General features: G+C 55.5%; 2 protein-coding genes and 1 non-coding gene across 15 annotated transcripts; 1 reads left to right on the plus strand and 2 right to left on the minus strand.

Annotated features, from left to right (window-relative positions):
• Positions 1-34: 34 nt before the first annotated feature.
• On the plus strand, positions 35-5,014 carry ELMO3 (engulfment and cell motility 3). Of its 3 annotated transcripts, none has more exons than XM_004057794.5 (20): positions 35-448; positions 589-629; positions 720-792; positions 985-1,035; positions 1,210-1,379; positions 1,469-1,568; positions 1,675-1,826; positions 1,908-1,986; positions 2,406-2,456; positions 2,541-2,663; positions 2,763-2,894; positions 2,998-3,099; positions 3,198-3,306; positions 3,419-3,555; positions 3,649-3,812; positions 3,914-4,026; positions 4,130-4,234; positions 4,338-4,420; positions 4,507-4,593; positions 4,675-5,014. In XM_004057794.5, the coding sequence occupies exons 1-20, from the start codon at positions 212-214 to the stop codon at positions 4,885-4,887; spliced, it is 2,322 nt and encodes a 773-aa protein (XP_004057842.2). In that variant the 5' UTR covers positions 35-211; the 3' UTR covers positions 4,888-5,014. The 3 variants fall into 3 exon arrangements, with proteins under 3 accessions (XP_004057842.2, XP_055222105.2, XP_055222106.2); XM_055366131.2 differs by having other exon boundaries at positions 396-488; XM_055366130.2 differs by having other exon boundaries at positions 349-618; positions 985-1,379.
• MIR328 (microRNA mir-328) lies at positions 3,330-3,440 on the minus strand. Its single transcript, NR_106379.1, has one exon. It is a non-coding gene; the product is annotated as a microRNA mir-328 (primary transcript).
• Positions 5,015-8,130: 3,116 nt separating the features above from the next.
• On the minus strand, positions 8,131-27,770 carry LOC101149128 (Leucine-rich repeat-containing protein 29). 11 transcript variants are annotated; one of them, XM_055366137.2, is made up of 8 exons: positions 27,717-27,756; positions 27,372-27,529; positions 24,570-24,671; positions 11,035-11,351; positions 9,301-9,444; positions 8,865-9,082; positions 8,591-8,765; positions 8,131-8,496 (listed from the first exon to the last, which is right to left on the minus strand). In XM_055366137.2, the coding sequence occupies exons 1-7, from the start codon at positions 27,743-27,745 to the stop codon at positions 8,597-8,599; spliced, it is 1,137 nt and encodes a 378-aa protein (XP_055222112.1). In that variant the 5' UTR covers positions 27,746-27,756; the 3' UTR covers positions 8,131-8,496; positions 8,591-8,596. The 11 variants fall into 11 exon arrangements, with proteins under 11 accessions (XP_055222112.1, XP_063556348.1, XP_063556346.1 ...); XM_063700278.1 differs by lacking the exon at positions 27,372-27,529 and having other exon boundaries at positions 11,035-11,325; positions 27,717-27,770; XM_063700276.1 differs by having other exon boundaries at positions 8,131-8,765; positions 27,717-27,761.
• Positions 27,771-27,838: the final 68 nt, after the last annotated feature.

A 27,838-nucleotide genomic window follows, 5' to 3' on the forward strand; every position in this document is an offset into this window, starting at 1 on the left:
TGCTGGATTGGCAGTGTGATTGGGTGGGTCACCTAGCTGGAACTGGGGGTGGGGCGGCCTCCGGCAGCCTGCCCTCCCCGCCCCCATCTGCCGCACCTTGGTGTGGGGCGGGGCCGCCTCGGTGGGGCGGGGCAGGCGGAGCCGTCCTACCTTCCTACCCCCAGACTCCAACCCGGAACTAACCTCGGCTCCCTTGGGAAGGCCGCGTTGCATGGCCAGGAGCAGCAGTCTGGGCCGCGAGTGCGGGACACCGAGGTCAGGTCTCGGAAAGGGAGGACCTCCTCGTCCCCAGGGGCCCCAGGCCAGGTGCACCCTTGGCCGCAGGTGCACGGTCTCCGGCAAGTGCAGGCGCCCACGTCCCAGCTGGACCATGGCGCCTCTGCGGAACGTGGTGAAGATTGCCATCCAGATGCGTGACGCCATCCCGCAGCTCATCCAGCTGGACCAGGTCACCCGGCTGGTCCCGCCTCCATCTGCCCCACTTCCCGGTAGCCCCCTGGCCCTCGGGGCAGCCCGCCCCACCCCTCCCCCCAGGCTCCTCCCCATCCCTCCCTGCCCAGGCCGCGAGAATGACCACTCCACTTGCAGGCGAAGCCCCTGGCCGCTGTGCTGAAGGAGGTGTGCGACGCGTGAGTGCTGCCGGGCCAGGGCCTGCGGAGGGCGGGAGGGCAGGAGGGGCGGCGCCCCCTGCCGGCCTCGCTGAGCCTCGTGCCCCTCAGGTGGAGCCTGACGCACTCTGAGCGCTACGCCCTGCAGTTTGCGGATGGGCACCGGAGATACATCACCGAGAATGTGAGTCCCCTCTCCCCAGCCCCACGCTCGGCCTTCCAACCCCTCTAACCCACCTGGCCCCGATAACTCGCTCTTCATCCCACTACCAGAGCGCGATCTGTTACTGACCCCCAGCCACCCTCACCGACACCCCAGTTGATCAGTCCTCGGAGCCCTCCCTGACCTCGCTGCCTTTTCTGCTGTCTTCTCCAGAACCGCGCGGAGATCAAGAATGGCAGCATCCTGTGCCTCAGCACGGCCCCAGTAATGCCCCTCCCGTCCCGCCTTCCCCATCCCTGCCCCTTTGCTCCAGGTCCGGAGGCCCCCGCCCCAGCCCTGCCTTGCGCCACCTAGTTGACGCCCGGGGCCGCACACTTCCAGGTCCCACCCTTACCATGCCCAGCCTCTTCACCTCTGCTCCTGCTCCGCTCCTACCAGGACCTTGAGGCTGAGCAGCTCTTGGGTGGGCTGCAGAGTGACAGTCGTGAAGGGCGCCGGGAAGCCCTGAGGCGCCTCGTTCCGCTGGCCTCGGACATGACCTTTGCCAGGGAGGTCATCAGCCGTAATGGGCTCCAGAGACTAGGCACCATCATTGAGGATGGGGACGAGTGAGCACAGGGATGTGTGGGCTGGGGGAGATGGTGGGGCTTTCTGGTCCTGGTCTGGTCCTGCTCAGCCCCAGATGTACCCCCTCCAGCCTAGGAGAGGTGCTGGCCCTCAGCCTGAGGGCCTTCTCAGAGCTCATGGAGCACGGCGTGGTGTCCTGGGAGACACTGAGCATCCCCTTTGTGAGGAAGGTGGGTGGGCCTTCCTAGGGCAGCGGGTGGGGGCAGTGGAGCAGTGGGGCAGTGGTAGACCCGGCCTTCCATGGGGGTGAGGTGGTGACACCCCCGCCCCTTACAGGTGGTGTGCTACGTGAACATGAACCTCATGGATGCCTCCGTGCCTCCCCTGGCCCTTGGGCTGCTGGAGAGTGTGACCTTAAGCAGCCCAGCCCTGGGCCAGCTGGTCAAGAGCGAGGTGCCCCTGGATAGGCTGCTGGTGCACCTACAGGTGTAAGCCTCTGGGGCTGGGGTCCAGATGCGGGGAGCAGGGCTGGAGCTTGAATGTTCCACTGAGCCCTCTTCTTGCCATAGGATGAACCAGCAGCTGCAAACCAAGGCCATGGCCCTGCTGACAGCCTTGCTGCAGGGGGCCAGCCCTGTGGAACGCAAGGTGAGTGTCGATCGGTGGCTAGATGGGGGCAGCACCCGGTGGGCGCTGCCCCACCCTGAAGCAAAATCCTCTAAGCCCCCTTTCTTTTTTTTTTTTTTTTTGAGATGGAGTCTTGCTCTGTCGCCCAGGCTGGAGTGCAGTGGCGCGATCTTGGCTCACTGCAAGCTCTGCCTCCCGGGTTCACACCATTCTCCTGCCTCAGCCTCCCGAGTAGCTGGGACTACAGGCACCCACCACCACGGCCAGCTGATTTTTTTTTTTTTTTTTTTTTTTAGTAGAAACGGGGTTTCACTGTGTTAGCCAGGATGGTCTCCATCTCCTGACCTCGTGATCCGCCCGCCTCAACCTCCCAAAGTGCTGGGATTATAAGCGTGAGCCACCGCGCCCAGCCTAAGCCCCCTTTCTTTCTACCCCCTCAGCACATGCTTGACTATCTTTGGCAGAGGAACCTTCGCCAGTTCATCTATAAGGTAGGAAGTGGTGGGCCAGGGGGACCTCTCTGCCCCTCCCTCCCCGTGAGCCCTCGCTTACACCAGAGACTGGCTGTCCTGCAGAACATCATCCACAGTGCAGCACCAATGGGCGACGAGATGGCTCATCACCTGTACGTACTGCAGGCTCTCATGCTGGGGCTGCTGGAGCCGCGCATGCGGACGCCCCTGGACCCCTATAGCCAGGTATGTGTCTTTGGTGAGGACAAGGCAGGGGGTGGCTTGGAGCTTGGCCTTGAATCTATAATCTTGATCCCCTCCCCCGCCACCCAACACTGACCCCAGGAGCAGCGGGAGAAGCTGCAGGTCCTACGCCAGGCTGCCTTCGAGGTGGAGGGGGAGTCCTCGGGTGCCGGGCTGAGTGCTGACCGTCGCCGTTCCCTCTGTGCCCGAGAGTTCCGCAAACTGGGCTTCTCTGTGAGTATCACCCCTACCCAACTCCCCACCCCTGCCTCAGCCCAGGGCTGTTGTTCCAGGCGGCCATGGCCCTCCTTGAACTGCCTGTGCCCACTTCCCCCAGAACAGCAACCCAGCACAGGACCTGGAGCGCGTGCCCCCCGGTCTGCTGGCCCTGGACAACATGTTGTACTTCTCCAGAAACGCGCCCAGCGCGTACAGCCGGGTCGGTGACAGGGTAGGGTGGGGGGGGTGGCAGCATCCCCCAGGCAGGGTCCCCATGGGCTTAGCTGTGACTCCTTGCCCCATTCTCTGCGCCCCCAGTTTGTGTTGGAGAACAGCAGCCGCGAGGACAAGCACGAGTGCCCCTTTGCCCGGGGCAGCATCCAGCTGACGGTGCTGCTGTGTGAGCTGCTCCGTGTTGGGGAGCCCTGTGAGTGGCCTGGACTGGGCACAGCATGGCCAAGAGCAGGGGACGGAAGGGCAGAGAGGGCCAGGGGCTGTATGCACTTTCTCCCTGAGCCCCTCCTGCCCCCCCACTCCAGGCTCTGAGACAGCCCAGGACTTCTCGCCCATGTTCTTCGGCCAAGACCAGAGCTTCCACGAGCTCTTCTGTGTGGGCATCCAGCTGTTGAATAAGACCTGGAAGGAGATGCGGGCTACACAGGAGGACTTCGACAAGGTGGGTGGGGTGGGAGCTGGGAGGCCTGGGCCAGGGCAGGGGGCTGATCTGGGTACAGAGCTTAGGCCCTGAGCTGAGCTTGGGCGGCCCCAGGTCATGCAGGTGGTGCGGGAGCAGCTGGCCCGCACTCTGGCCCTGAAGCCCACTTCCCTGGAGCTCTTCCGAACCAAGGTGAATGCGCTCACTTATGGGGAGGTGTTGCGGCTGCGGCAGACTGAACGGCTGCACCAGGAGGGCACACTGGCTCCCCCTATACTGTGAGTCTGGGGGGATGGATCCTCAGTCCTAGCCCCACCTTCCTTGGTGCCCCCTGGGCTACTCCCCAGGTCAGATGTGCTCAGTGACACCCCTCTATCAGGGAGCTGCGGGAGAAGCTGAAGCCAGAGCTCATGGGCCTGATCCGCCAGCAGCGCTTGCTCCGCCTCTGTGAGGGGACGCTCTTCCGCAAGATCAGCAGCCGGCGGCGCCAGGGTCTCTGAGTGGGCATGGGCAGGGGGCAGAGGGCAGGCAGAGGGCGGCTGGCTTGGTGTCAGGACCTCTCAGCACTCCGGCCCTCTTCCCTTTCTCCACGCAGATAAGCTGTGGTTCTGCTGCCTGTCCCCCAACCACAAGCTGCTGCAGTACGGAGACATGGAGGAGGGCGCCAGCCCACCTACCCTGGAGAGTCTGCCCGAGCAACGTAAGGCGGGCAGGGGCGGGGGCCAGACACCTGCTCCCCCCAGACCGCCCTGGGCCCCAGGGCTGCCAGGGCTGCAGTGCTCAGCCCAGCCTTCTTCCTGCAGTCCCTGTGGCCGACATGAGGGCACTCCTGACAGGCAAGGACTGCCCCCATGTCCGGGAGAAGGGCTCCGGGAAGCAGAACAAGGTGAGTACAGCGGGCAGGGGCTCCTTCCCGCCCGCCCCCGCCTACCCTGTCCCCTGCTCAGTATCCCCGCTCCCTTGCTTCCCCAGGACCTCTATGAGTTGGCCTTCTCAATCAGCTATGACCGTGGGGAGGAGGAAGCATACCTCAACTTCATTGCCCCCTCCAAGCGGGAGGTGAGTGTCCGCCAGGCTGAGGTCGGCAGGTGGGCAGGGGAGGCAAATGGGCAGACCCTCACGGCTCCGTGCCACCCCCAGTTCTACCTGTGGACAGATGGGCTCAGTGCCTTGCTGGGCAGTCCCATGGGCAGCGAGCAGACACGGCTGGACCTGGAGCAGCTGCTGACCATGGAGACCAAGCTGCGTCTGCTGGAGCTGGAGAACGTGCCCATCCCTGAGCAGCCACCCCCTGTGCCCCCACCCCCCACCAACTTCAACTTCTGCTATGACTGCAGCATCGCTGAACCTTGACAGTGTGGCTGGCCACGGGCCACAGCTGCGGCCACTGCAGCAGCCATGAAGGGCAGTGGTTAGAGGAGTGCAGGCACCCTGACCAGCAGAGATTGCTGCAGAAATAAAGTCTGCTTGGCTCTTGGGATATGTTGAGCCAGCTCTGTACCTTGCGGGCTGAGCCTGTGACAGTGACAGTCTTCCCCTTCTGCCTTCAAACTTAGCTGGTGGATAAGATGGGGCATCAGGCCAGGCCACAAACTTTGACAGCTACGGTTGAGGGGCTGGTGTTCTGAAGGGGGTGGGGAGAGGCTGGGACTGCTGCCTTTCTCCAAGATGAGTCCTCAGCCTCCCTCCATGCTGGGCCTGCAGGGAGGGTTGGCCTGTGGTCTAGGGGTACCTGCCAAGGGAGAGGCTGAGCTGCCGGCCTGCTGCAGGAGAACTGGCAGGGTAGGAGGCACTGCCCCAAATGGATGCCTTCCTGGACAGCGTTAACAGGGGCGTAGTCTGGAGCCATCTCCAGAAGGCTCCTGACAATCTGACCTCAGTCCTCAAGCTTGCATGGCCCTGCCTGGTGTCCTTTGTAGGACTTGGAGTTCTCTGGTGAGAGGCATGAAGGGAGAGAGGCAGAAGGGCAGGGTCAGGATCCCCAGGCTGGTAGGAGGATGTGGGCTGATTCCAACAAGAGCCACTTCTGTGCAGGAAGACCCGGTTTCTGATTAAAACCTAACTCAGGGCCAGGCTTGGCTCACGCCTGTAATCCCAGCACTGTGGGAGGCTGAGGCAGTCCAATCACCTGAGGTCAGGAGTTCAAGACCAGCCTGGGCAATATGGTGAAACCTCGTCTCTACTAAAAATATAACAATTAGCTGGGTGTGGTGGCGCACACCTGTAATCCCAGCTACTCGGGAGGCTGAGGCAGGAGAATCACTTGAACCCGGGAGGCGGAGGTTGCACTGAGCTGAGATTGCACCACTGCACTCCAGCCTGAGTGACAGAATGAGACTCCATCTCAAAAAACAAATTAAAAACCTAACTCAGAACCGTGGGTAGGGTGGGGACCATAGACAGGCCAGAGCCCCTGGGGGCAGAAGCATCGAGGAGTATTGGGCCCAGCTGGAGGTTTGGTCACAGGGGCAGAGGCTGTGATCACAGACCCCAAGCCCGTGAGGAAAGAAGAGCCTATAAGTCTGTGGAGCTCACAGGATAGGCTGAAGCCACTGCCCCTCAGACTTCCCCCTGCCATTCACCTCTTCTCTCACCAGTGCCACCTCCAATACCTTTTTTTTTTCTTTTTCTTTTTTTTTTTTGAGATGGAGTTTCACTCTTATTGCCCAGGCTGGAGTGCAATGGTGTGATCTTGGCTCACTGCAACCTCTGCCTCCCAGGTTCAAGCAATTCTCCTGCCTTAGCCTCCCAAGTAGCTAAGATTACAGGCATGCGCCACCATGCCTGGCTACATTTTTTGTATTTAGTAGAGACAGGGTTTCACCATGTTAGTCAGGCTGGTCTCTAACTCCTGACCTCAAGTGATCCACCCGCCTCGGCCTCCCAAAGTGCTGGGATTACAGGCATGAGCCACCGCACCTGGCTCCAATACTTTTTTGTTTGTTTGTTTTGTTTTTTGTTTGTTTTTTTGAGATGAAGTTTTGCTCTTGTTGCTCAGGCTGGAGTGCAATGGCACCATCTTGGCTCACCATACCCTCTGCCTCCCGGGTTCAAGTGATTCTCCTGCCTTAGCCTCCTGAGTAGCTGGGATTACAGGCATGCGCCACCACGCCCGGCTAATTTTGTATTTTTTGTAGAGAAGGGGTTTCTCCATGTTAGTCAGGCTGGTCTCGAAGTCCCAACCTCAGGTGATCTGCCCACCTCGGCCTACCAAAATGCTGCGATTACAGGCGTGAGCCACCGTGCCTGGCCCCAATACTGTTTTTAACTGTTAACCATCAACCTGGCTGACCTTGAGAACTGATGAAACAGCACTTCCTTTGGAGAGTGTGCTGGAGGGCACTTACTCCCCCTCCCCCAGCTAAGCTGCAGATCTTGGGGCATCCAGGGCCCACCATGCCCATGCCTAAGGACTTCCCACCACAAATGGAGCAGTCGGCCATTGAGTTATAGGTGGAAATGGGGGGCAGGGACCCCTGATGCTGTCGGCCTCCCTGTAACTGTCAATTATTCCTTCTTAATGTCTCCAGTCCCTTGTGCATGCCACCATTATAGCAAAAGCCTCCTGACTTATGGCCTCCTGTCTTGCACTTCCAATCCTCTCAATACCAGCTACCCCAACTGCTTTCTCTGACATAAATCTGATCATACACACACACAAACATCCCATATATTTGATGTCACCCTATCCATGTCCATGGGTTAATGGCCACAGTTTCCATGGCTGAGCCTGAGTTGAGCCAGGTGAGTCTCAGACATACCGTGGTTTAGCCCTTCCACCTGAGCACCTGTGGCTTGCAGGGTTCTCGATGCTTGGTCTGAGCTGGCGTCCTCCCTGCCTAGACTACCCCCTCAGTGCCACCTCTGGCCTGCCTGTGTGCGTCCCCACAGTGCCTTCTACCTGGATCACCCCCTTCCTTTCTTCTGGCCATTTTCACTGCCCTGATTCCTTCCTGGACCCTCCAAGCCCAACTTGCTCCCTGGGCTCTGGTCCCAGGTGCTTGTCTCTCTCTTCACCCGCACCCTGCACGCTGGACTGTCCCTGCTAGCTGGCTTCTCTGCCTCCCCAGCTGGCCCTGGGGCTGGTAGAGCTTTGGCCCCTCTGAATCCCCACATAAAGCACAGTCCCTGCAGGTACTGGGGGAGCCCTGGCTCGCTGCTACAACCAGTGAACAGGGATATGGACAAGGTGCAGGGACACACCAAGGGCCAGACCTGCCATGGAGAAGTCACCAGCACCATTGAGGGGGCTGGATTAGGTGACCTCTAGTGACCCTCTCACCCAGAGATGCTGGCCTCTTTCATTCTTTTCCTCTTATTTCCCCCTCAGGACAGCCTCATTGACTCAGGCATCATTCATCAGTTGTTCCTGGAATCTGGCTGGGACAAGCGCACAGCGTGTGCCTTTGCCTCAGGGCACACCCAGGCCTGCAGGGTCTCCTACTGTGTGGGGAAGATGCTAGGAGCTCCTGTGGGGCTGTGGGCCAGGCCTGAGGAAGGAGCGTGCCTCAGGGTTTTCTCCGCCTGCCCCAGGGCCACTTCAGCTGAAGCTGGGAGGGGAGGGGCCCTTTAGTCTGAGAACTTAAGACAAGGAGGTACTATCTGGAATGTTTAATCTTAGGATTTACAGCACAGACCTGGGCTCAGCTGCTGAAGCTCAGTGCACACAGGGTGCTGGGAGAGTCCCACAGGAGTAGGTGGAGCCCGGCCTTAGGTCTGAGAGGAGGGCAGGCAAGAGGCAGAGGCTCAGCTCCTCCCAGCACCAGACCCTGCCCGCTGGGGGCCTGGCCTCCCACCCAGGGCTTGGCCAGAGAGCAGGAGCCTGTGGTGGCAACATGTAGGTAGCATTTCCAGGGGCCTGTGGCAGCGACGTGTAGCTGGAAAGAGGCTACTGCCAGGTGGTGTGGCAGGATGTTCCCTCTGGGCTGCCCTGGATTGGCCCCACCCCCAGTCCTAGAGGGTCTGCAGTAGAGGGAGGCAAGAAGCAACCCAGGTCAAGGCCAGGGTTGGAGACTGGGGGAGTCAAGGAGGCTGTGCTGCAGGGCTGGTTACTGACCCGGCCTCAGAGTGTTAGGGTCAGGTCAGCCCCTCCCACGAAGCGGGACTGGACACAGGACACCTGGGGCAGCTGGGCTTGGAAGCGTCTGACGGTGGCCATGTTGATGCCAGGGCACGTGGCCACATCCAACACCCGGAGCTGCCTGCATGCCTGCCCAATAGCATCCAGTGTCCTGTGGGGAGGCCACCTGATGAGTGCCTGGCCCGGCGTGGGACCCAGCCCAGCCCCTGCACCGTGGCTCCATCTGCCCAGTGTCATCGGACACACTTACTGCTCTATGAGCTGACTGCAGCTGGACAGGTTGAGATGCTGCAGCCTTGGCCAGAAGCTGGCTGCCTGGGCCCAGCCCTTGTCACTGAGTCGGCTGCAGTGACTCAGCGCCAAGTGCTCCAGGCTAGGACAGCCCCTGGCCACAGCGACCAAGCCGTTGTCTGTGAGTTCTGGCAACAGGCTAAGGGACAGCTGCCTCAGCTGGGGAAACTGGAGCACCTATGAGGATGGGGCGGGTAGGGGAGAGGTAAATGCCACTGGAGCCCACAGCCTTGGCCTTTCCAGATCCTCCCACCCCAGCCAGGGCGTGAGAGGCAGCAGAAGCCAATGAAAAAGGAACTCCAAGGTCAACTTTTTTCCAAGCAAAAAGTGGGTTGGCCCAGACCCCTGACTTCAGCCCCCAGATCCTCAGCCTACCCACACCCCCAGCCCCACACCTTGGCTAAACTGGCATCAGTCAGCTTGCTGCAGGCTGTGAGGTCCAACTCCTGCAGGGCCCGCAGCATGAGCAGGGAGGGGCCCTGTGGCTCTGGACAGGCGTCCTTGGTACCTGAGGCCTGATGCTCCAGCTCTGGGCATGACTGTGGGAAGAAGCCTTTGCTTCTCAGGTTCCTCCTGAGTTTGCCCTTAAATACTCCTACAGAGACTTGGGAGGGGCAGGAGGGCAGCTGATCCCAGGGGCCACGCCGTCCTCCAAGACCTCGAGGGTCCCACACCTGGGTCCCCTGCACAGGCTCCCCCAGCCCCAGAAGCCCCCAGTCACAGAGCTCCCTGCACCACGCCAGGCGCAGGACTGAGAGGTGGGTGAGGTAGGTGCAGATGGCCTGCAGGGTCCTGTTGGTGAGGGCCACACAGGAGGACAGGTCTAGCACCCTGAGGCTCAGGCCCAGCGCTGGGATCATGGAGAGCCTGAGGCATCCTAGGAGGGAGGAAGGGAGGAGACAGGATGGAGCACCAGCTGGTTGCCTATGCCACCTGGCCTGGCAGGGGTAGCTAGAAAGGGTCTGTTCAAGGTTCTCACCCCACAGGCAGGAGGGAGCTACCAGAGGGTCCAAGGAAGGAAGAAACATGGTCCCTGTGCTGGTAGTGAAAGGTGGGGGTGGACAGGGTGGGCCATGGGGGTTGCCATAGGAAAAAGGCCTGGACTGTGGCTGGGGCAGGAAGGATGCAGGTGGCAAGGCCTAGGGTGGCCACCCTGCCTATGCTCCCAGCCCCTGCCAAAAAAGTGAATGAGGCCACCTCAGACCACAGCTCACAACTGGACCAGCCAGTTGACCCTGCTAAGCCAATCGGAGTTGCTCCCTCTAGAGCTGGACGCAAAACAATGAGATGTAGGTAGAGCTGCCAGCTGCCAGAGCAGTTAGGGACGGGGAGCAGAAGCTAAGGGCAGAGTAGAGGAGGCTGGTTTGTAGAGAGATGCACAGAGGGGAGCTTCAGGGACACAAGAACTTGAGGCCTGGAGGCAGCAGCTGAGAGGACACGGGGATGTTGTACTACATATCTGATATGCTTGGTGCCAAAGAGGAGGAGTAAGGCCGGGAAGAGAGGCGCTTGGAGGGGAACAAGGTGGAGAGACAGTTTTTAGGTTGGGAATGCCCAGGTCAAATGGACAGGCTGAAGAAATAATCCGCTAAAGAGGGACAGACTGACACTGCCAAGACAGGGGCGCCACCCAGAGGGACAGCGCTGAGCCCTGCTGACGGGCCTGGCCTTGGCTAGGAAATGACCCTGCTGCTCCTGTCACATCACCCTCGCAGGCCCCGCCCCAGCACCTTCCTCAGTGCTCCTTCCCTGCCTTCCTTGCCCATCACCCCCTTTCTTCAGCCCGCCCAGCTCCAGAACACTCGTCCTCAGTGCCCCTCCCCAGACCGCAGTGGTCGCCACACACTTGACATGTGAGCTGTTGGCTGCCTCGTGGGCTGGGCCACCTTGGCCACTTGGACCTCCTAGGCCCAGAATGGGGGGTTTAGGGGGGCGTGCTGGCAGCAACAGCAGCTGTCTAGGCTCTTGCCCTCCTCCAGACTGGGTCCCAAGTTCATTTCTAACTGCCAATCATAGGCATGAACACTGGGGAGTCCCTCCACGGTGCCAAAGGACCCCCACCACCCCGCTTCCCCTCTCCCGCTGTCCTCAGCCCTGGAGAGGAAGGAAGGGGATGATGGTGTGCTCACCTTCAATGAAGAGCAGTGGGCCAGGCTGAGGGAGGCCAGCTGGGATGGAGCCCCGTGCATAGAGCCCAGGGCCTGGGCCAGTTCCCGCCCTCTCACCAGGCAGCACTTGGCCATGTCGAGGCTCTGCAGCTCCTGCAGGCCACCCAGAGCTGTACATCCTGCATCTGTCAGCCGCTGCAGCTTCCCCAGGCTCAGGTGCCGCAGGTGCCGCAGGCCCCGGCTCACGGCCAAGAGCGCCCCATCAGTCAGTTCTGAGCAGCCACTGAGGTCCAGGGAGGTAAGGCCTGGTTGCTGGAAGCACAGGGTAGCCACGGCCTCTGTGGAGAGGTCCCGGCAGCTGTGCAGGCTCAGCTCCTGAGGCTGCAGCCCAGCTACCTGGCCCAGAGCCTGTAGGGCCTCGGGTGGCAAGCCAGTGCCACTCAGGTCCAGCGCACGCAGCCTGCCAGCCCGCTCTTGCACTAATCGCAGCAGGTTGCAGAAGGAGAACTGGGAGGGAGAGGAGTCTTGGGGGCCGATGGAGCCTCAGGCTGGGCCCAGCTCGAAGGTGAGGTGGCAGTATGCCAAGGAGAGGCGCTCCAGGCTGGGGGCACAGCTGCTGCGCCGGTTGAAGCTGAGGTCAGCCAGGTCTCACAGGCCAGCCAGGTTGAGCTCACGGAGGCTGCTCAAAGCCTGCTGGACGCTCTGTGCCATCTCGGGCTGAGCCAGCAGTGTGCCCGAGGTGAAGAGGCTATTGCAGCCACTGAGGTCAAAGACACACAGGGCTGGGCAGCCCAGGATCAGGGCCACAAAGGAGGCCTCTGTGGGGCTGCCTCCACCCAGGGACAAGCTCTGCAGGTGTGGGCCCAGGTGGTAAGCAACAGATTGTAGCACCTGGTGTGAAGCCGGAGAGCCATCCAGGTTGGTCAGGCTGATGCAGCAGATGCCCCTGAGGCCCAGGCTCTTGATGGCCGAGAGGGAGGCAGAGGACACAGGGATGTTGTATCGCACATCTGTCTACGGAGCAGCAGCAGGCCTGGGGGTAGCCCTCTGGCTTCAGAGGGTGCTGGGCATTGGGTTTGGTGACAAGTCACTGGCCAGAGGTTGAGGGCAGGTCAAGGAAGGGCCCTTCCACAATGGAGACCCACCATGGTGTGTGGTGTCATGTGTGGTCAAGTTGGGTATGGGTAGGAAGTGGGAGCTGGGGTTCAAAGGAGATGACCATCAGAGGAAGGCGGGAAGGTTAGTGATGGACAGGATGGGATACTGAGGGAGGGGTGGGGACAGAGTGGGGAGTTGGCATGCTGAGCAGAGGAGGGCTGAGATGCGACCTAGAGGAAACCCAGTGAAGTCCCCAGGGTGTGGGAGGGCAAATTATGCCAGACCCCAACCTTTGGGACTTTCAGAAGGAGGCCCTGAGATCCATGGACTCAGCCTCCTACTCCAGGAACTTGGCATGAGCTAAGCAGCCAGCCTCCCCCACTTTCTAGAGAGCGTAGCCCTCTGAAGAGTGGAAGGCGATAGAAGTGAGGTAGGTATCACTCACCACAACCCTCTATGGCCCAGGTGCCAGAGGTCTGGGGCAGGCAGTTAGGCCTAAGTCCCCTGGTGGCCTGAGAGAGCCTGTCACATGAATGTTTGCAAAAATGTGTTCTGTGTGTAAGCAAAAATGTGTGCATGTGCATATATGTGTGTGTGCATGTATGTACATGTGCGTGTGTATGTGCATGAACACGTGGAGCTGCCTGGTATTGGGCCCTGAATGCTCCAGAGTTCAAGATGTGCTTGTGATCCCTGTGGCATATCTCTGGAGGGGGCATCTATCTGTCACGGTAAGGACGCTGAATCCTCCCATTTCCGTGGGTGGGAGCTAACAGAACACACCTCACCCATGCCAAGGAAGTTGAGCTGGCTCTGCGTAGAGGAACAGGGGAGTGATAATGGGGAGTGCACAGCTGGAGTCAGGTGGGACCCAAGAGACAAGCTCAGGGCTACATAGTGGGAATAAGTGGGCTTGTGCAGGCATTTAGGAGCTCCCAGCTAAGGAGATATCTTCAAAGAACTTTTCCTGATATTGCACTGGAGTGAGCCAAAGGGAAATCGGTATAATTTGTGTGGAACAGATCTCTAGGGAGAGGGAGAAGAGGGCTTGGATTCTAAAATCCTTGCCCCGTCTCCCTACCTCTTGCCCATGTTGCAGGCACGTGGTACTCAAAGAGGGCTCTTGTTTGAATCAACATGTTCCTGATGCAGGAAAGAATCCTCCCCTAAACCTGTCTTGTCAGTAACTGCAAAAACAAGCTGCTGTTCCCTGCTGGTACCCCACAGACCATCATCAAAAGGGAATCCAAGCCAGGCACGGTGGCTCCTGCCTGTAATCCCAGCACTTTCGGAGGCTGAGGCGGGTGGATCACTTGAGGTCAAGAGTTTGAGACCAGCCTGGCCAACATGGTGAAACCCCATCTCTACTAAAATTACAGAAATTAGGCTGGGCGCGGTGGCTCACACCTGTAATCCCAGCACTCTGGGAGGCCAAAGTGGGCTGATCATGAGGTCAGGAGATTGAGACCATCCTGGCTAACATGGTGAAACCCCACCTCTACTAAAAATACAAAAAAATTAGCCGGGCATGGTGGTGAGCACCTGTAGTCCCAGCTACTTGGGAGGCTGAGGCACGAGAATGGCGTGAACCCGGGAGGTGGAGCTTGCAGTGAGCCGAGACTGCATCACTGCACTCCAGCCTCGGTGACAGAGCAAGACTCTGTCTCAAAAAAAAGAAATTAGCTGGGTGTGGTGGTGCATGCTTATAATCCCAGCTACTTGGGAGGCTGAGGCAGGAGGATCACTTGAACCTGAGAGGTGCAGGTTGCAGTGATCCAAGATTGCACCACTGCACTCCAGTCTGGGCAACACAGCAAAACTCCATCTCAAAAAAAAAAAAAAAGGAATGCAGAAGGTAGAAGTGACTCACAGGATGTGCTCCTGCAAGATACTTATCAACAGGATTCTCCTAAGAAACACAGGACTCATTCCCGGGTGTGGAGAGGCCAGCCTGGCTTCTGCCACAGAGAAGTGGCACCCATGGCTATAATGACGGGAAGGAGTGGTGTAAGAGACAGGAACCAGCTCCTGGCCTCTTTCACAGGAACCAGAGGTCAGCCAGGTTCCCCTTCCAGCCCCTACTTCTGGAACATGGTCATTCCAGATGAGAGGGGCACTCACCACAGGTCTCCTCGTGGGCAGTGGATCGGGGATCTCAGGTGAAAGGGAGGCTGGGAAGATCCCAGTGTGTGAGGGTGGAGAGGGCAATAAAACATCAGAGAGGAATGGAGGGCATACCTCCAGCCATTCCCAAGCCCTGCAAGCTGGATGACTCCATCCCATGCAGATCAGAGGAAACTGGCTGGGGCAGGTGGAGCAGAGCTGGCTGTGAGGCAGCACCTCCTCCCCGAACTCACACATCACTGAGGAATCCCTGAAAGTCCTGCAGGCCCCAGCTCCGGTGGCACAGCACCTTCAGGGGCTCAGCCTGACTTCTTTCCTTCCCTTCATTCTGGAGCCTGGCTGGCCAGGAAGGGTCTCTTCTCTCCCACTGCCTCCCTATGAACCAGGTGGACAAAAGACCTTGGAAGGCTCTGGCAATGCCCCAGGGCCCAAGTCCAGGGCTGGCTCCTGGCAGCAAGGCCACTCGATAGAGAACCAGGGCCTGGCTTAAAGGACTTCTAGCTCTGGGGGGTACGGAAGAGGCTTGAGACCATGTCCAGGCCCCACCATTTTTGCTGGTGGGATGCAGCAGCCTCTAAGCCACCTCCCAGGTGGCTCCTGAGGTCTGCTCCTGAGGTCACCTGCTCCTGAGGTCATATGGACTTAAAACTGCAGGAGTTGGCCAGGTGTGGTGGCTCATGCCTATAATCCCAGCACTTTGGGAGGCCAAGGCAGGCGGATCACGAGGTCAGGAGTTGGAGACCAGCCTGGCCAACATGGTGAAACCCTATCTCTACTAAAAATACAAAAATTAGCTGGGCGTGGTGGCAGGAGTTTGTAATCCCAGCTACTCGGGAGGCTGAGGCAGGAAAACTGCTTGAACCTGGGAGGCGGAGGTTGCAGTGGGCTGAGATCGCGCCACTGCACTCCAGCCTGAGCAACAGAGCGAGACTCCAGCTTAAATAAATAAATAAATAAATAAATAACCTGCAGGAGCCCAGGAACAGCCTTTCAGGGATATTTCTCTGTGTGAGAGAACAGCAGCAGGCTGAAGCAGGCCTTCTGGGTTCTGGACTTTGGCCCTGGTATAGGACACCCCCTTCCTGGGCCCTGGGAAGATGCTTCTAGACCCACCCAAAGAGAACTGCAAGGCCACATGCTCTAGCTCTAGCTGCCCCATCTACAGAAGGAACACCTTGCCCCCTGGTCTCCTCCCTTCCCGATGCTGGCATCTTAAGAGTAATTGCTGGCCGGGCGTGGTGGTTCATGCCTGTAATCCCTGGACTTTGCCCCATGGCGGGCAGGTCACTTAAGTTCAGGAGTTCAAGACCAGCCTGGCCAACGTGGTGAAACCCCATCTCTACTAAAAATACAAAAAAGCCAGGCATGGTGGCAGACACCTGTAATCCCAGCTACTCTGGGGGCTGAGGCAGGAGAATCTCTTGAACCTCAGAGGTGGAGGTTGCAGTGAGCCGAGATCCTGCCACTGCACTCCAGCCTGGGCAACAGCACGAGACTCCATCTAAAAAAAAAGAAAAAAAAAAAAAAAAAGAGTAATCGCAAAATCATTTGGGAACTGCTCTGAATCTGCTACAAGTAACGTATGTACCTTTTCTGTGGGAGACCAGGGTTTTGTTGTACCTAATGAAGCCCTGAACCGAGACTGCAGGCCTGTGTACAGACTTGGAAAGCCATGTGACAGAGAAAATGGCCCTTCGTCCTGCCTAATACAGGACTCCAAAGCTACCATGCTTGTTCTCCAGGAGGCCATTGGGAAATGTACGCCCTGGCACCCAGGGCATTGGTCTCTAGAGAGGAGTTAGACTAGTGGGTCATACAGAGGCTGCTCCAGGACTTCATCAATCCCTCAGGCAGGGAGGGCACAAAGAGCTCTCTTCAGCTATTGCTTCATGGGGACCAACCAGCAGAGACAACCAGGGCTCCCCCAGGAACGGACAGGGCCGGTACATATGGAGGGTGCTGCCTTTGCCGGCATCCTTATTTGAGAAAATTGGGATTAAGGGAACAGGAGGGACTGGTCAGGGAAAGTAAGTCCCCAAGACCAGCGTCCTAGCCCAGCTTGGTGAGTCACCAGCTCTAGCTGGGCCTCGGTAAGCCAGTGTCTTCCACAGCACCTAACTGGTACCTAACTGCTACTGCCTCAGTATCCACCTGCCCATGCCTGAGCCCTGGGAGATGGTTCCTGCCTGCAGGGTCCCGCAGGCGCTCTCTGGCACATGGTAGGGGTGATGCCGGGTACCTGTGGCCTGGCCTCCCAGTGCTCCCAGCCTAGGTGGGGCTGAGTTTCGCAGAGGCACCAAAGAGTCTTTGTCAACATTCCTTTTTTCTTTTTCTTGTTTTTGGTTATCCCAAGGCTCTGTCATCTGTCTCTGTCTGCATTCTATCTGGAGAGCATGGTTGGCTGGAGCAGCTCCCGCTCTAAAACACTCACTCTGGCTTCCTTCTCCTTCCTCCAGCCCTGCCCTGCTTGGGCTCCTCTGACTGCCCCATCTTTGCTGGGCTCCATGAGGCTTTGCCCTGTGACAACCTCTCCTCGGGGTCCTTGTTGCCCTGCCTCAGTTGTGCTGCTGTGCCCATTCTCCTGGCCCGGCCAGGGCTGGCAAGACCAGCTGCCTCCTCTGAGTCTGTACCAGGGATACAGAACTCCGCCCAGGAAGTCATGGCCTCCTTGCTCGCTTCCCACCCCGCCCCAAGACTTCTCTCCAAGCCCCTCCCCCTCCAGCTCCTGGCCCTACTGATAAACCCTCCCTCACCCAGGATTCTCAGGGATGGCCATCAAGTGGGAAGTCCCTCCCTTTCCCCTGTTCATGTCCACCAGCTGCCTCCAGGCAGGGCCCATCTGAACCTTCCTCCTTCTCCTGCTCTTTTGCTTCCAGAAGACTTCTTCTCCTGGCCTCCTTCTCCTGCTGCACCTTCTCCTCTGAGAACCCTGATGTTTCTGCCTTTCCACTGCTCCTTCTTCAGAGGCCACAAACACCCCAGAGTCTTAAACTGCAACTAAAAGCCTCCTTTCATCCTGCACCCCTTCCTCTTGCCTCTCTTCTCTCCCCTTCCTCTACAGCCACACTTCTTGGAAGCACACAGGCACAGGGATGCCTGCTGTCCCGCCACTCGTTGCCCCTCGCCTCACCTGCTCATCCCTCCACCCTGGCCCCCACAAGATCACGCATTCCTGGCAACAACTCCCCTCCAGCAAGGTCACCAACATGTGGGGGCTTCACCTCAGACCTCCCACAAGGGTTCTCTCTGCCATGTCACCTGCTCTGCATGGCCAGCAGCCACTCCCCTTGATGCCATCTCCACTGGGGTTCTGCAACTCTGCCCTCCTGGCTTTCCTCCTACCTTCTAGCCTGCTCTTCTTCAGGCTCTTTTGGGGTCAACAAACAGAGATCCAGTCCACAGATGAGTGGGTTCCCCATGGTTTGTTCCACCCAACAACACACACACGTGTGCACGTGCACATATGCACACGATCTTTGTGCCCCTGAGTGTACCCTGGCCAACTGCATTTTGCCCCATGGGGCCATCATTCCAACTACTGTCTTTCCGATCCACATGATTTTCCTGAACACCAGACCCTGGGAGCCAAGTGCCTGATTGACTTCTCGCCAGAGGGCACGATGCGGCATACCCAAATCTGAATTCATCATCTCATCCTCCAACTCTGCTCCTTCTAAACTCTCCCCACCCTCTATTGAGTCACCCAAGTGGGAAATTTGGGAGTGATTCTAGAATCCTCCCTCACTCCCCACATCCACAATGACCCAAGCCCCTTCCACTCTCGTTTCCCTGATACGGTGCAATCTGTCCCTCTGCTCCAACCTCACTGCTTCTGCCCTAGTTGAGGTCCCCATACTGTATGCCAGCAGCCCGAGAGCTGCTTCCTCTAAGCTCAGACGATGCCAGCTTCCTCCTTATCAGCTCCTGGCCTCCAGTTCCTCTGGCTCCAATCCACCCTGGGTTTTGTCACCATGTGACCCTTCCAAAAGGCGATTCTGCCTGTGCTCTCCAGACCCTCTGCCAGTTCCGCACGCCTCCAGGACACAGGCTAAGCTTCCTAAGCCTGCATTCAAGCCTTTCTAGGACCCAGGCCTGCTGCTTCAGCCAAGCTCTTCCCAACCCGTTTCCCTTCCTCCTAGTCCTGGCTCTGGGGCTGCCACTTCTGACCATTGTCCTGTACCACACGCCTCTGCTCAGCTGCTTTTTCTGTTCTGCGGGGGTCCCACCCCTCACCGGCTCCTATTGGTCTATTTGGCAAACGTTTATTCCTCTCTCGAGTCTCAGGCCAAGCACCTCCTTCTCCATGGAGTCTTTTCTGATCTTTTCTCTGCACCCATGATGTGCCTCACACAGACTTCAAATGCAGCACCCCAGCCTCTTTTTACTCATTTGTGCTCACTACACACTCCCCAGCCCTGTACTTTCCTCAGTTTTGCCTCGCTGGTGCCCAGCACAGTGCCCGGCACAGCAGAAACATTTGAGTAAGGCTGCCCACACCCTCTCCACGTGTCTCTGGTAATTTTCCATCTTCCTCCTGTCCTGTGACTGCTCCAACCCTCTCTGCTGAAGCCCTGGCCTCTATGTCTCTTTTTACTCTCCTGAGACAACCTGGTCTCCAAATTCACTGAGCGAAGGGGCCGCTGAGGAAGGAGATGCCTCTGAGGAACTTCTCTGCAAATAGCTCCATGTTTCCACCCCCACCTCTCTGCTTCCTCAGGAAGAGGTGACATCCTTTTTTTCACCAAACTGATGCTAAAAAAACAAAAAAGCAAAACACACACATACACACACAAAAACAAAAAAACAAAAAAAAAAGGGAGAGGTGATATCCTCTCCAAAAAAAAAAGGGAGAGGTGATATGTGGAAGCCTGTCCCTGCCACCATCTTCCACGCCTGACCTCTCTCCTCCCCGAATCTTCACCCCTCCTCTAGTGACTCCCTGAAGCATTTATTTATTTATGTATTTAATTAATTTATTTACTTTTTTTTTTGAGACAGAGTCTCACTCTGTCACCCAGGCTGGAGTGCAGTGGCACGATCTCAGTTCACTGCAACCTCCACCTCCCAGGTTCAAGCGATTCTCTGCCTTAGCCTCCTGAGTAGCTGGGATTACAGGCACCCGCCACCATGCCTGGCTAATTTTTTGTATTTTTAGTAGAGACGGGGTTTCACCATCTTGGCCAGGATGGTCTTGAACTCCTGACCTTGTGATCCACCCGCCTTGGCCTCCCAAAGTGCTGGGATTATAGGTGTGAGCCACTGCGCGCAGCCTCTTTTTCTTTTTTTTTTGAGATGGAGTCTTGCCCAGACTGGCTGGAGTGCAGTGGTGCGATCTCGGCTCACTGCAAGCTCCGCTTCCTGGGTTCATGCCATTCTCCTGCCTCAGCCTCCTGAGTAGCTGGGACTACAGGCGCCCACCACCACGCCCAGCTAATTTTTTGTATTTTTTTTTTTTTTAGTAGAGATGGGGTTTCACCGTGTTAGCCAGGATGGGTTTTTTGTTTTTGTTTTTGTTTTTGTTTGAGATGGAGTCTTGCTCTGTTGCCCAGGCTGGAGTGCAGTGACATGATCTCAGCTCACTGCAACCCCCACCTCCCAGGTTCAAGCGATTCTCCTGCCTCAGCCTCCCGAAGAGCTGTGATTACAGGCATTCGCCACCATGCCAAGCTAATTTTTGTATTTTTAGTAGAGATGGGGTTTCACCATGTTGGCCAGGGTGGTCTCGAACTGCTGACCTCAATTGATCTACCCGCCTTGGCCTCCCAAAGTGCTGGGATTACAGGCCTGTGTCACTGCACCGGGCCACCCTGAAGCTTTATTTATTTATTCATTTATTTATAGACAGGGTCTTGCTCTGTCACCCAGGCTGGAGTGTAGTGGTGTGATCTCCGCTCACTGCAACCTCTGCTTCCCAGGTTCAAGAGATTCTTGTGCCTCAGCCTCCCGAGTAGCTGGGATTACAGGTGTGCACCACTGCACCTGGCTAATTTTTGTATTTTTAGTAGAGATGGGGTTTCAACTTGTTGGCCAGACTGGTCTTGAACTCCTGGCCTCAAGTGATCCACCAGCCTCAGCCTCCCAAAGTGCTGGGATTACAGGTGTGAGCCACCGCGCCCAGTCTCCTGATGCATTCAAACACATTTCAGATTTCTCCAGAAGAGAATCCCTTTGTCTTTGTCAAACCCATCTCAACTTCTCATTTCTGCCCTATTTCTTTCTCTCTCTCTCTCTCTTTTTTTTGAGACGGAGTCTCTCTTTGTTGCCCAGGCTGGAGTGAAGTAGAGCAATCTCGGTTCACTGCAACCTCCACCCCTGGGTTCAAGTGATTCTCCTGCCTCAGCTTCCAGAGTAGCTGGGATTATAGGAACCCACCACCATGCCTGGAAATTTTTGTATTTTAGTAGAGGGGGTTTCGCCGTGTTGGCCAGGCTGGTCTCAAACTCCTGACCTCAGGTGATCCACTCGTCTCGGCCTCCCAAAGTTCTAGGATTACAGGCATGAGCCACTGTGCCTGACTTGCCCTATTTATTTCCTTCTTTCTGTGGAGAAATTTCTTGCCAGTGAGGTCACGCTCTATACTTCCTACTTCTCTCATTCACTCCTCAATCCACCTGGCTTATTTTTCCAGATGCCAAATATCATTGAAGCCATTGGTGGCCTCCTTGGATAACATATCTCATGGACAATATTTGTTCTTCATTTTGCTGGGCTTTTTGTGGGATCTGACATTGTTAATCATCCATTCAATCCTTTATTTATGTATTTTTTTTTTTGAGACTGAGTCTCGCTCTGTCGCCCAGGCTGGAGTACAGTGGCTAGATCTCGAATCACTGCAACCTCCGCCTCTCTGGTTCAAGTGATTCTCCTGTCTCAGACTCCTGAGTAGCTGGGACTACAGGCATGAGCCACCACGCCCGGCCTCATTCAATCCTTTAAATGCTCTCCTGCTCTCCTGCCTTTGACGTCTGTGCCCTCCTCTCTCTGGGAGCTCCTCATTCCCCTCTTTGGGTATCTCCTCCTTTCTGTGCCCTTGGACTTGTGTCCTCTCCTGGGGCTTCTCTGTGGCCTGCTGTTCTGTGGCTCTGCATGTTCTCCCCGGGGGAAGTTACTCAGATCTGTGGCTTCAACTGCCACCTATTCTTTAATGACACTCAAATCTATATTTATTACCCAGACATTTCTCTTGAATTCCTCACTCAGAAATGCAACTACCAAGTGGATCTCAACATCTAGATCCTCACACTTCAAACTTTCAACATGTCCAAAATAAAAGTCCTTTGGACAAGGAGATCAATGTCACTGTATACATAATTCAACAAAAGAATCTACTTATAGACTCATATTTAATAGGGGATAGAGGATTCCAACCAAACAGAGAAGGAGAAGATTAGATGTAAATGGTGTTCGGGCTCTTTGAAAATTAATCAGTTTAGCTTCTTACCTCATAACATAAATCTAAATAATTTTTACCAATAAAAACATTAACACAAAAATTCGAACCAGAAAGCAGAAGAGACAGTTTTGCTGTAAACCTAAAACTGCTCTAAGTAATAGAGTCTATTTAAGAAAAACAGAAGAAAAGTGTAAAAGGGCAAGGAATCATTAAGTTTAGAAAACAATGGAAGAAGTGAAAAAGAAAAGGATGTTCAGAATCAACAACAGAGAAATTTAACTTCTGGGCCAGGCATGGTGGCTCATGCCTGTAATCCCAGTGCCTTGGGAAGCTAAGGTGGGCAGATCTCTTGAGCCCAGGAGTTTGAGACGAGCCTGGGCAACATGGTGAAATCTCGTCTCTGTTAAAAATATAGGCCGAGCGTGGTGGCTCACGCTTGTAATCCCAGCACTTTGGGAGGCCGAGGCGGGAGGATCACGAGGTCAGGAGATGGAGACCATCCTGGCTAACACAGTGAAACCCCATCTCTACCAAAAATACAAAAAAAAATTAGCTGGGCGCAGTGGCGGGCGCCTGTAGTCCCAGCTACTCGGGAGGCTGAGGCAGGAGAATGGCATGAACCCGGGAGGCGGAGCTTGCAGTGAGCCAAGATCTCGCCACTGCACTCCAACCTGGGCGACAGAGCGAGACTCCATCTCAAAACAAACAAACAAACAAACAAACAAAAAACATATATATATAAATTAGCCAGGCATGGTGACATGCATCTGTAGTCCCAGCTACTCAGGAGGCTGAGGTGGGAGGATCACCTGAGCCTGGCGAGGTCAAGGCTGCAGTGGCCTGTGATTGCACCACTGCACTCTAGCCTGGGCAACAGAGCAAGACTCTGTCTCAAAAACAAACAAATGAAATTTTTAAAAAATTAAATTAAAAACTAAATTAAATTAAATTAAAATTTTAAAGAGAGGCCAGGTTTGATGACTCACATGTGAAATCCCAGCACTTTGGGAGGCCGAGGTGGGTGGATCATGAGGTCAAGAGATCCAGACCATTCTGGCCAACATGGTGAAACCCCATCTCTACTAAAAATATAAAAATTAGCTGGGCGTGGTGGTGCATGCATAGTCCCAGCTACTCGGGAGGCTGAGGCAGGAGAATTGCCTGAACCCGGGAGATGGAGGTTGCAGTGAGCTGAGATCATGCCACTGTACTCCAGCCTGGTGATGGAGCGAGACTCCGTCTCAAAAAAATAAATAAATAGAAATAAAAAAAGAAGCGTGGCACAGTGGCTCACGCCTGTAATCCCAGCACTTTGGGAGGCCAAGTGGGTGCGGATCACTTGAGGTCAGGAGTTCGAGACCAGCCTGGCCAACATGGCGACACCCCATCTCTACTAAAAATACAAAAATTAGTCAAGTGTGGTGGCACACACCTGCAATTCCAGCTACTTGAGAGGCTGAGGCAGGAGAATTGCTGAGGCAGAGGTTGCAGTGAGCCAAGATTGCGCCATTGCACTCCAGCCTGGGTGACAGAGCAAGACTCCAACTAAAAAAAAAAAAAAAAAAAAAAAAAAAAAAAATTAGCTGGGCATGGTGGCGTGTGTCTGTAATCTCAGCTACTTGGGAGGCTGAGGCAGGAGAACTGCTTGAACCCAGGAGGCAGAGCTTGCAGTGAGCCGAGATAGCGCCACTGCACTCTAGCCTGGGCGACAGAGCAAGACTCTTATCTCAAAAAAAAAAAAAAAAGAAAAGAAAAGAAAAAAGAAAAAGTCCATACAAATGGAATAGAAAAATACTAAGACCTTAATAGTTAAATGGATACAGAACATGAATAAACAAAAGGGGGAAATATGAAGGGTGAACTAACGAGAAAAACAGTGCAACCTCACTAATAAACAAATGAAAATTAAAACAATGAGCCATCACTGCCTGCCTTTCAAACTAGCCCAGATGTCTGCATTCACCTCCTGGCTGGCCTCCTCCCTATGCTGTCTCACTCTCCCAGTCCACTCTGCACTGCAGAGTTCTAATACAAATCACGCTGTGTCACTTGCCTGCCTAATGGGCTCCTTGATGGTCACCAGGAGAAAGCCAAACTCTGCTGCCTGGCACATCTGCCAGCTTGCAGCCTGATCCCATTCTAGCCTCGCCTCCTGCCATGTCTCACTTAGTTCCAGCCAAATGGAACTTGTGTGATTGGTTCCACACCATGGTGCCTTCACTTATGCTATTACTGATCCCAGAAGCCCAACCTTTCTTCTCATCCTGTTCCTTCAGGAAGCCTTCCCTGACACCACCAGTCTCCTCTGGATGTCCTTCTTCATGTTCTGTCAAACTCTTTTTTTTTGAGACAGAGTCTCGCTCTGTTGCCCAGGCTGGGGTGCAGTGGCGCGATCTCGGCTCACTGCCATCTCTGCCTCCCGGGTTCAAGCGATTCTCCTGCCTCAGCCTCCAAGTAGCTGGAACTACAGGTGCACACCACGCCACCACACCCAGCTAATTTTTGTAATTTTAGTAGAGACAGGGTTTCACCATATTGGTCAGGCTGGTCTCGAGCTCCTGACCTCAGGTGATCCACCCACCTTGGCCTCCCAAAGTGCTGGGATTACAGGCGTGAGCCACTGCGCCCAGCCGTCCCCGTTGAACTCTTTCTTCCCAGTGTCACAGCGCTGACCACACGATAGCATGATCATTCATATTACTCGTCTTTCTCCTTCACTGGAATGTGAGCTCCTTAGGGAACTATGTCTTATTTATCTGTATAGCCCCAGCACTGTACCCAGAGCCAAGTATGTATGAATGTACATATATATGTGTATGTATGAGCATATGAATGGATGGACGGATGGATGGATACATGGATGGAGATACATGAGCAGGGCCACGAGTAAGCTGAAGTGAGAAACACCTGAGGATGGGATGGGGGAGGGTGGGTGCCTTACCTCCCGAAGGGCATTCTGGGCAGCACGGTACCAAGCCCAACTCACGAGGGAGGCCTCTTTCTGATCTGACAGAGGCAGGAAGCTCAGAATATATGTGAGCATCTGAGGGAAAAAGACAGGGCATTGGGGACTGTTAGAGCTGGGAGGTCTTTGGAACCACTCCAGCTGACAGCACCATGGGTCTGAGGGCACCAGAGCCCTGGCTTCTACTTTATCTTGGATGTGAAGCTTCACGAAGCATTCACTTCCCCGCTCCAGGCTTCAGGTATCTTTCCTGTAAACAAACCTTTCCTGAGCTGGGTGCAGGCTTGCACTGACTGATAAGAATCAAACTTCCTGCCTAGCTGGGTAGAAAAAGCCTGGGCATTGAGGCCAGATAAACCTAGTTCAAATCTCTACTCTGCCAACTGACCTCTCGAACTTTGTTTTCCTTATCTGTGAAACTGCAATTGTAGTGAGATTTAAATGGGTTATTGTGAGAATTAAAGAACACAGCCAAGTGCCTTGCATAGGACCTAGAGCACAGCAGGCCAGGTGTGCTCACTCTGGTCCTCAGAAAGTCATGCTTGGTCCTCCTGCCCTCATGGCTCAGGCTCTGGGACCCTGCTGTTTTTCTGTCTTCTTCACTGCCACCTTGCCCTCTCCACTGGTTGTTAAGATGCGATCCCAGCAAGACCTAGCCTGGGAGGCTCAGGCCCTTCCCCCCACCTAGGGGGTGGTGAGGTTAGAGGTCCTAAATGGGACTGGGGAAGGGGTTACCAGTGAGGCCTAGAATGATTTGATATTAACTCTTCTTTTCTTCTGGAATCTTCCTCCCTGCATCCCAATTGCCTCGTTTTTGGATTCTTCTGTGGCTCCCAGGGCTCAGACCTGGGTCTTTTGGTTTTCTGTTTACCAACACAGGAATAACCAACAATTCAATATTCCCATATTGTCCTATTATCCAAGTGCTAGTCCATATTGCCAACTGTCCATGCAAATGTTTAGCCATCACTTTAATCTCAACCAAAACTCATGTTCTACCCTCAGCCCAAAACAGCCTCTCCTCCCAAATTCCCCTTTCAATGCCAACAGTGCATCTACCTGATAACACTTTCAACTATTCAAACCATTCTGTCCCTTGCTCCCAGATACAGGTGTAATGCACAGGCTTTAGGCCAGGCTAACCTAGACTCATTCAAATTCCAGCTCCACTACTTCCACACATACTGCTGTGTGACCTTAAACAAGGTACTTGACCTCTGGGAGTTTCAGTTTCCATATCTATAAAATAGGGATACTTTAAAAAAATCTAGATCATAGCCTCATGGGGATTAAATTTTACATATATATAGTGTGTGTGTGACAACTAGATGTTCCATAAATGGTTGCTGGATTGCTGTTACTAAAATTTCTACCTTTGCAACTTCCCCACCTCAGTAGCTCAGATTTCTACCACCCCAAACCTGGATTCCTTCCACAATCTCCCACCTGAACTCTTTGCCTCCAAGTTCATCCTTGCTAATACATTATGCACACTGTCACAAGGTTAATTTTTCCTATAAAACAGTTTTCAGTTTCAGCTCACCCCTGCTGTAAAACTTCAGGGTTCACAGTACTCTCAGGACAGTCTCCACTCCTGGATCAGCACTGCCAGGCCTCTGTGCCTGATTGGACTTGCTGGTCCCCAGACTTCCCCAGTCCAGTCTCCCCATTGCCCTACGCACACAGCATGTCTATTTCCTTTTGCCTATGCGGGCCTTTTCCCTGGGATCCCTTTCTTGAAGCTTAACTTCACCAACCCATTGTGATCTCTCCTTCCCTTCTCAGATGCCAAGCACGCAGGCACAGTGCTCAGCCAGTGCTTACTGGATTAAATTAAGGTTGGACAGTCCAGTCCTCTACCTCTATTTTCACCAAGAGTATGCTCAGGGAAGGGGTCGGGGAAATAAAGTAGTCATTACTGAGAGGACAATGACTGGCAGAATAGACTTCTGGGCCAGGAAGGGAGGCGTAGGGAAGACAGTATTGATGGGGACTGGGACTGACCAAGTCCCAATCCCTCCAGGGAGGCAGGGAAGCCTGTTTGAGCTGAGTTAAGACAGTGGCCATCCTGTCTTCTGGGGCTAAGCAGCCAGCCCAAGAGCAAAGGGAGAGGGGAACAAACCTGTCATCCCTTGGGGTGAGTCGGGGAGGGACACAATTCATTGACCTAAGAAGAGGGTGGCCTTTCTAGAGGGACGAGAGGAGGCAGTGATGAGGATGGAGTGGCCATCCCATGAGTCCCATCTCAAGGGGGCTACTGGAGATAATGATTGGTCACTCATGGGGTCTATGGGGATGGAAATAGATAGCCCCTAAAGCTAAGGGGGAAAGGGATAGCACTGCAAGCTCAATGGGGTGGGAACAGGCCTATTTTTGCTAAGGACAGGAGCATCATTCCAGGACCGATGGGAAAGGGTGGCCTGTTTCCCATGGGCAGAGAGAGGGGGCTGCCAACCCTCAGGACAAAAGAGATGGAGAAGCCATTCCAACAGGCCACTGAAGACAAAACCTGTTATCTCCCTGGCAGATGGGGCAGAGTGGTCTTGCCCCTGGCTAAGAGGAAGGAGCAAACATCCCATGGGGTGAAAGAGGTAAGGGCGGCCATCACTAGGGGCCTAGGAATGGGGAACAGGCCTATCCTTGTTAAAGGAACTCAGAGATCATTGCAGTTGATGGGGAGGGAGCAGTCTGTTTCCCACTGCCAGGGAGAAGGGGCGGCCGTCTCTGTAGGAAATGGAGAGATCATCCCAAGGGACCAATGGGGATAAGATCAGTTACCCTTCGGGACGATGAGATGGAGCAGACATCTTCCAGAACTGAGCCGGGAGGAGACAGCCACTTCAAGGGAAGGGGATGGGCAGAGGGCCTGTTCTCGCGGAGGTGACAGGGCAGCTATCTTCTGGGGCCGATAGGGAAGGGGAGGACGGTCCCCCAAGCTAAAGGGACAGAGTGACCCAAAGGAGGAACCGTTACCCAGAGCTAGAAGGTCCCAGGATCGGGAGGGCGGGTCGTTTCCGCCAGGCTGGAGGGGCCGGGCTAGCTACCTGACAGCCCCTCCCCAAAGCTCAGGACCGCGAGGGCGGGGCCTGTCCAGAGCTAGGCCTGAGGGCGGCTTCCTCTCACCTCCAGGGGCAGCGACTTCGCCATCGCATCCCTGCCGCCTCCGCCCCCCCCGCGCAAGGCTTTCTGGGAAATGTAGTCTCGCCTCTTTGGGGCGGGGCTTGGGAAGGAAGTGAGACCTATTT

Source organism: Gorilla gorilla, chromosome 18, assembly GCF_029281585.2.
Source record: "Gorilla gorilla gorilla isolate KB3781 chromosome 18, NHGRI_mGorGor1-v2.1_pri, whole genome shotgun sequence".
NCBI classification, from domain to species: domain Eukaryota; kingdom Metazoa; phylum Chordata; class Mammalia; order Primates; family Hominidae; genus Gorilla; species Gorilla gorilla.

Coding starts and splice junctions, on each gene's coding strand:
- ELMO3 (XM_004057794.5), top strand. CDS start 212: ATGGCCAGGAGCAGCAGTCTGGGCCGCGAGTGCGGGACACCGAGGTCA. Junction 1,827..1,907: donor CTGCTGGTGCACCTACAGGT/GTAAGCCTCTGG, acceptor TTCTTGCCATAG/GATGAACCAGCAGCTGCAAA. Junction 1,987..2,405: donor CCAGCCCTGTGGAACGCAAG/GTGAGTGTCGAT, acceptor CTACCCCCTCAG/CACATGCTTGACTATCTTTG.
- LOC101149128 (XM_063700276.1), bottom strand. CDS start 27,745: ATGCGATGGCGAAGTCGCTGCCCCTGGAG. Junction 27,530..27,716: donor CGAAGTCGCTGCCCCTGGAG/GTGAGAGGAAGC, acceptor CTGTCCCTTTAG/CTTGGGGGACCGTCCTCCCC. Junction 8,766..8,864: donor TGCAGTCAGCTCATAGAGCA/GTAAGTGTGTCC, acceptor GCCTCCCCACAG/GACACTGGATGCTATTGGGC.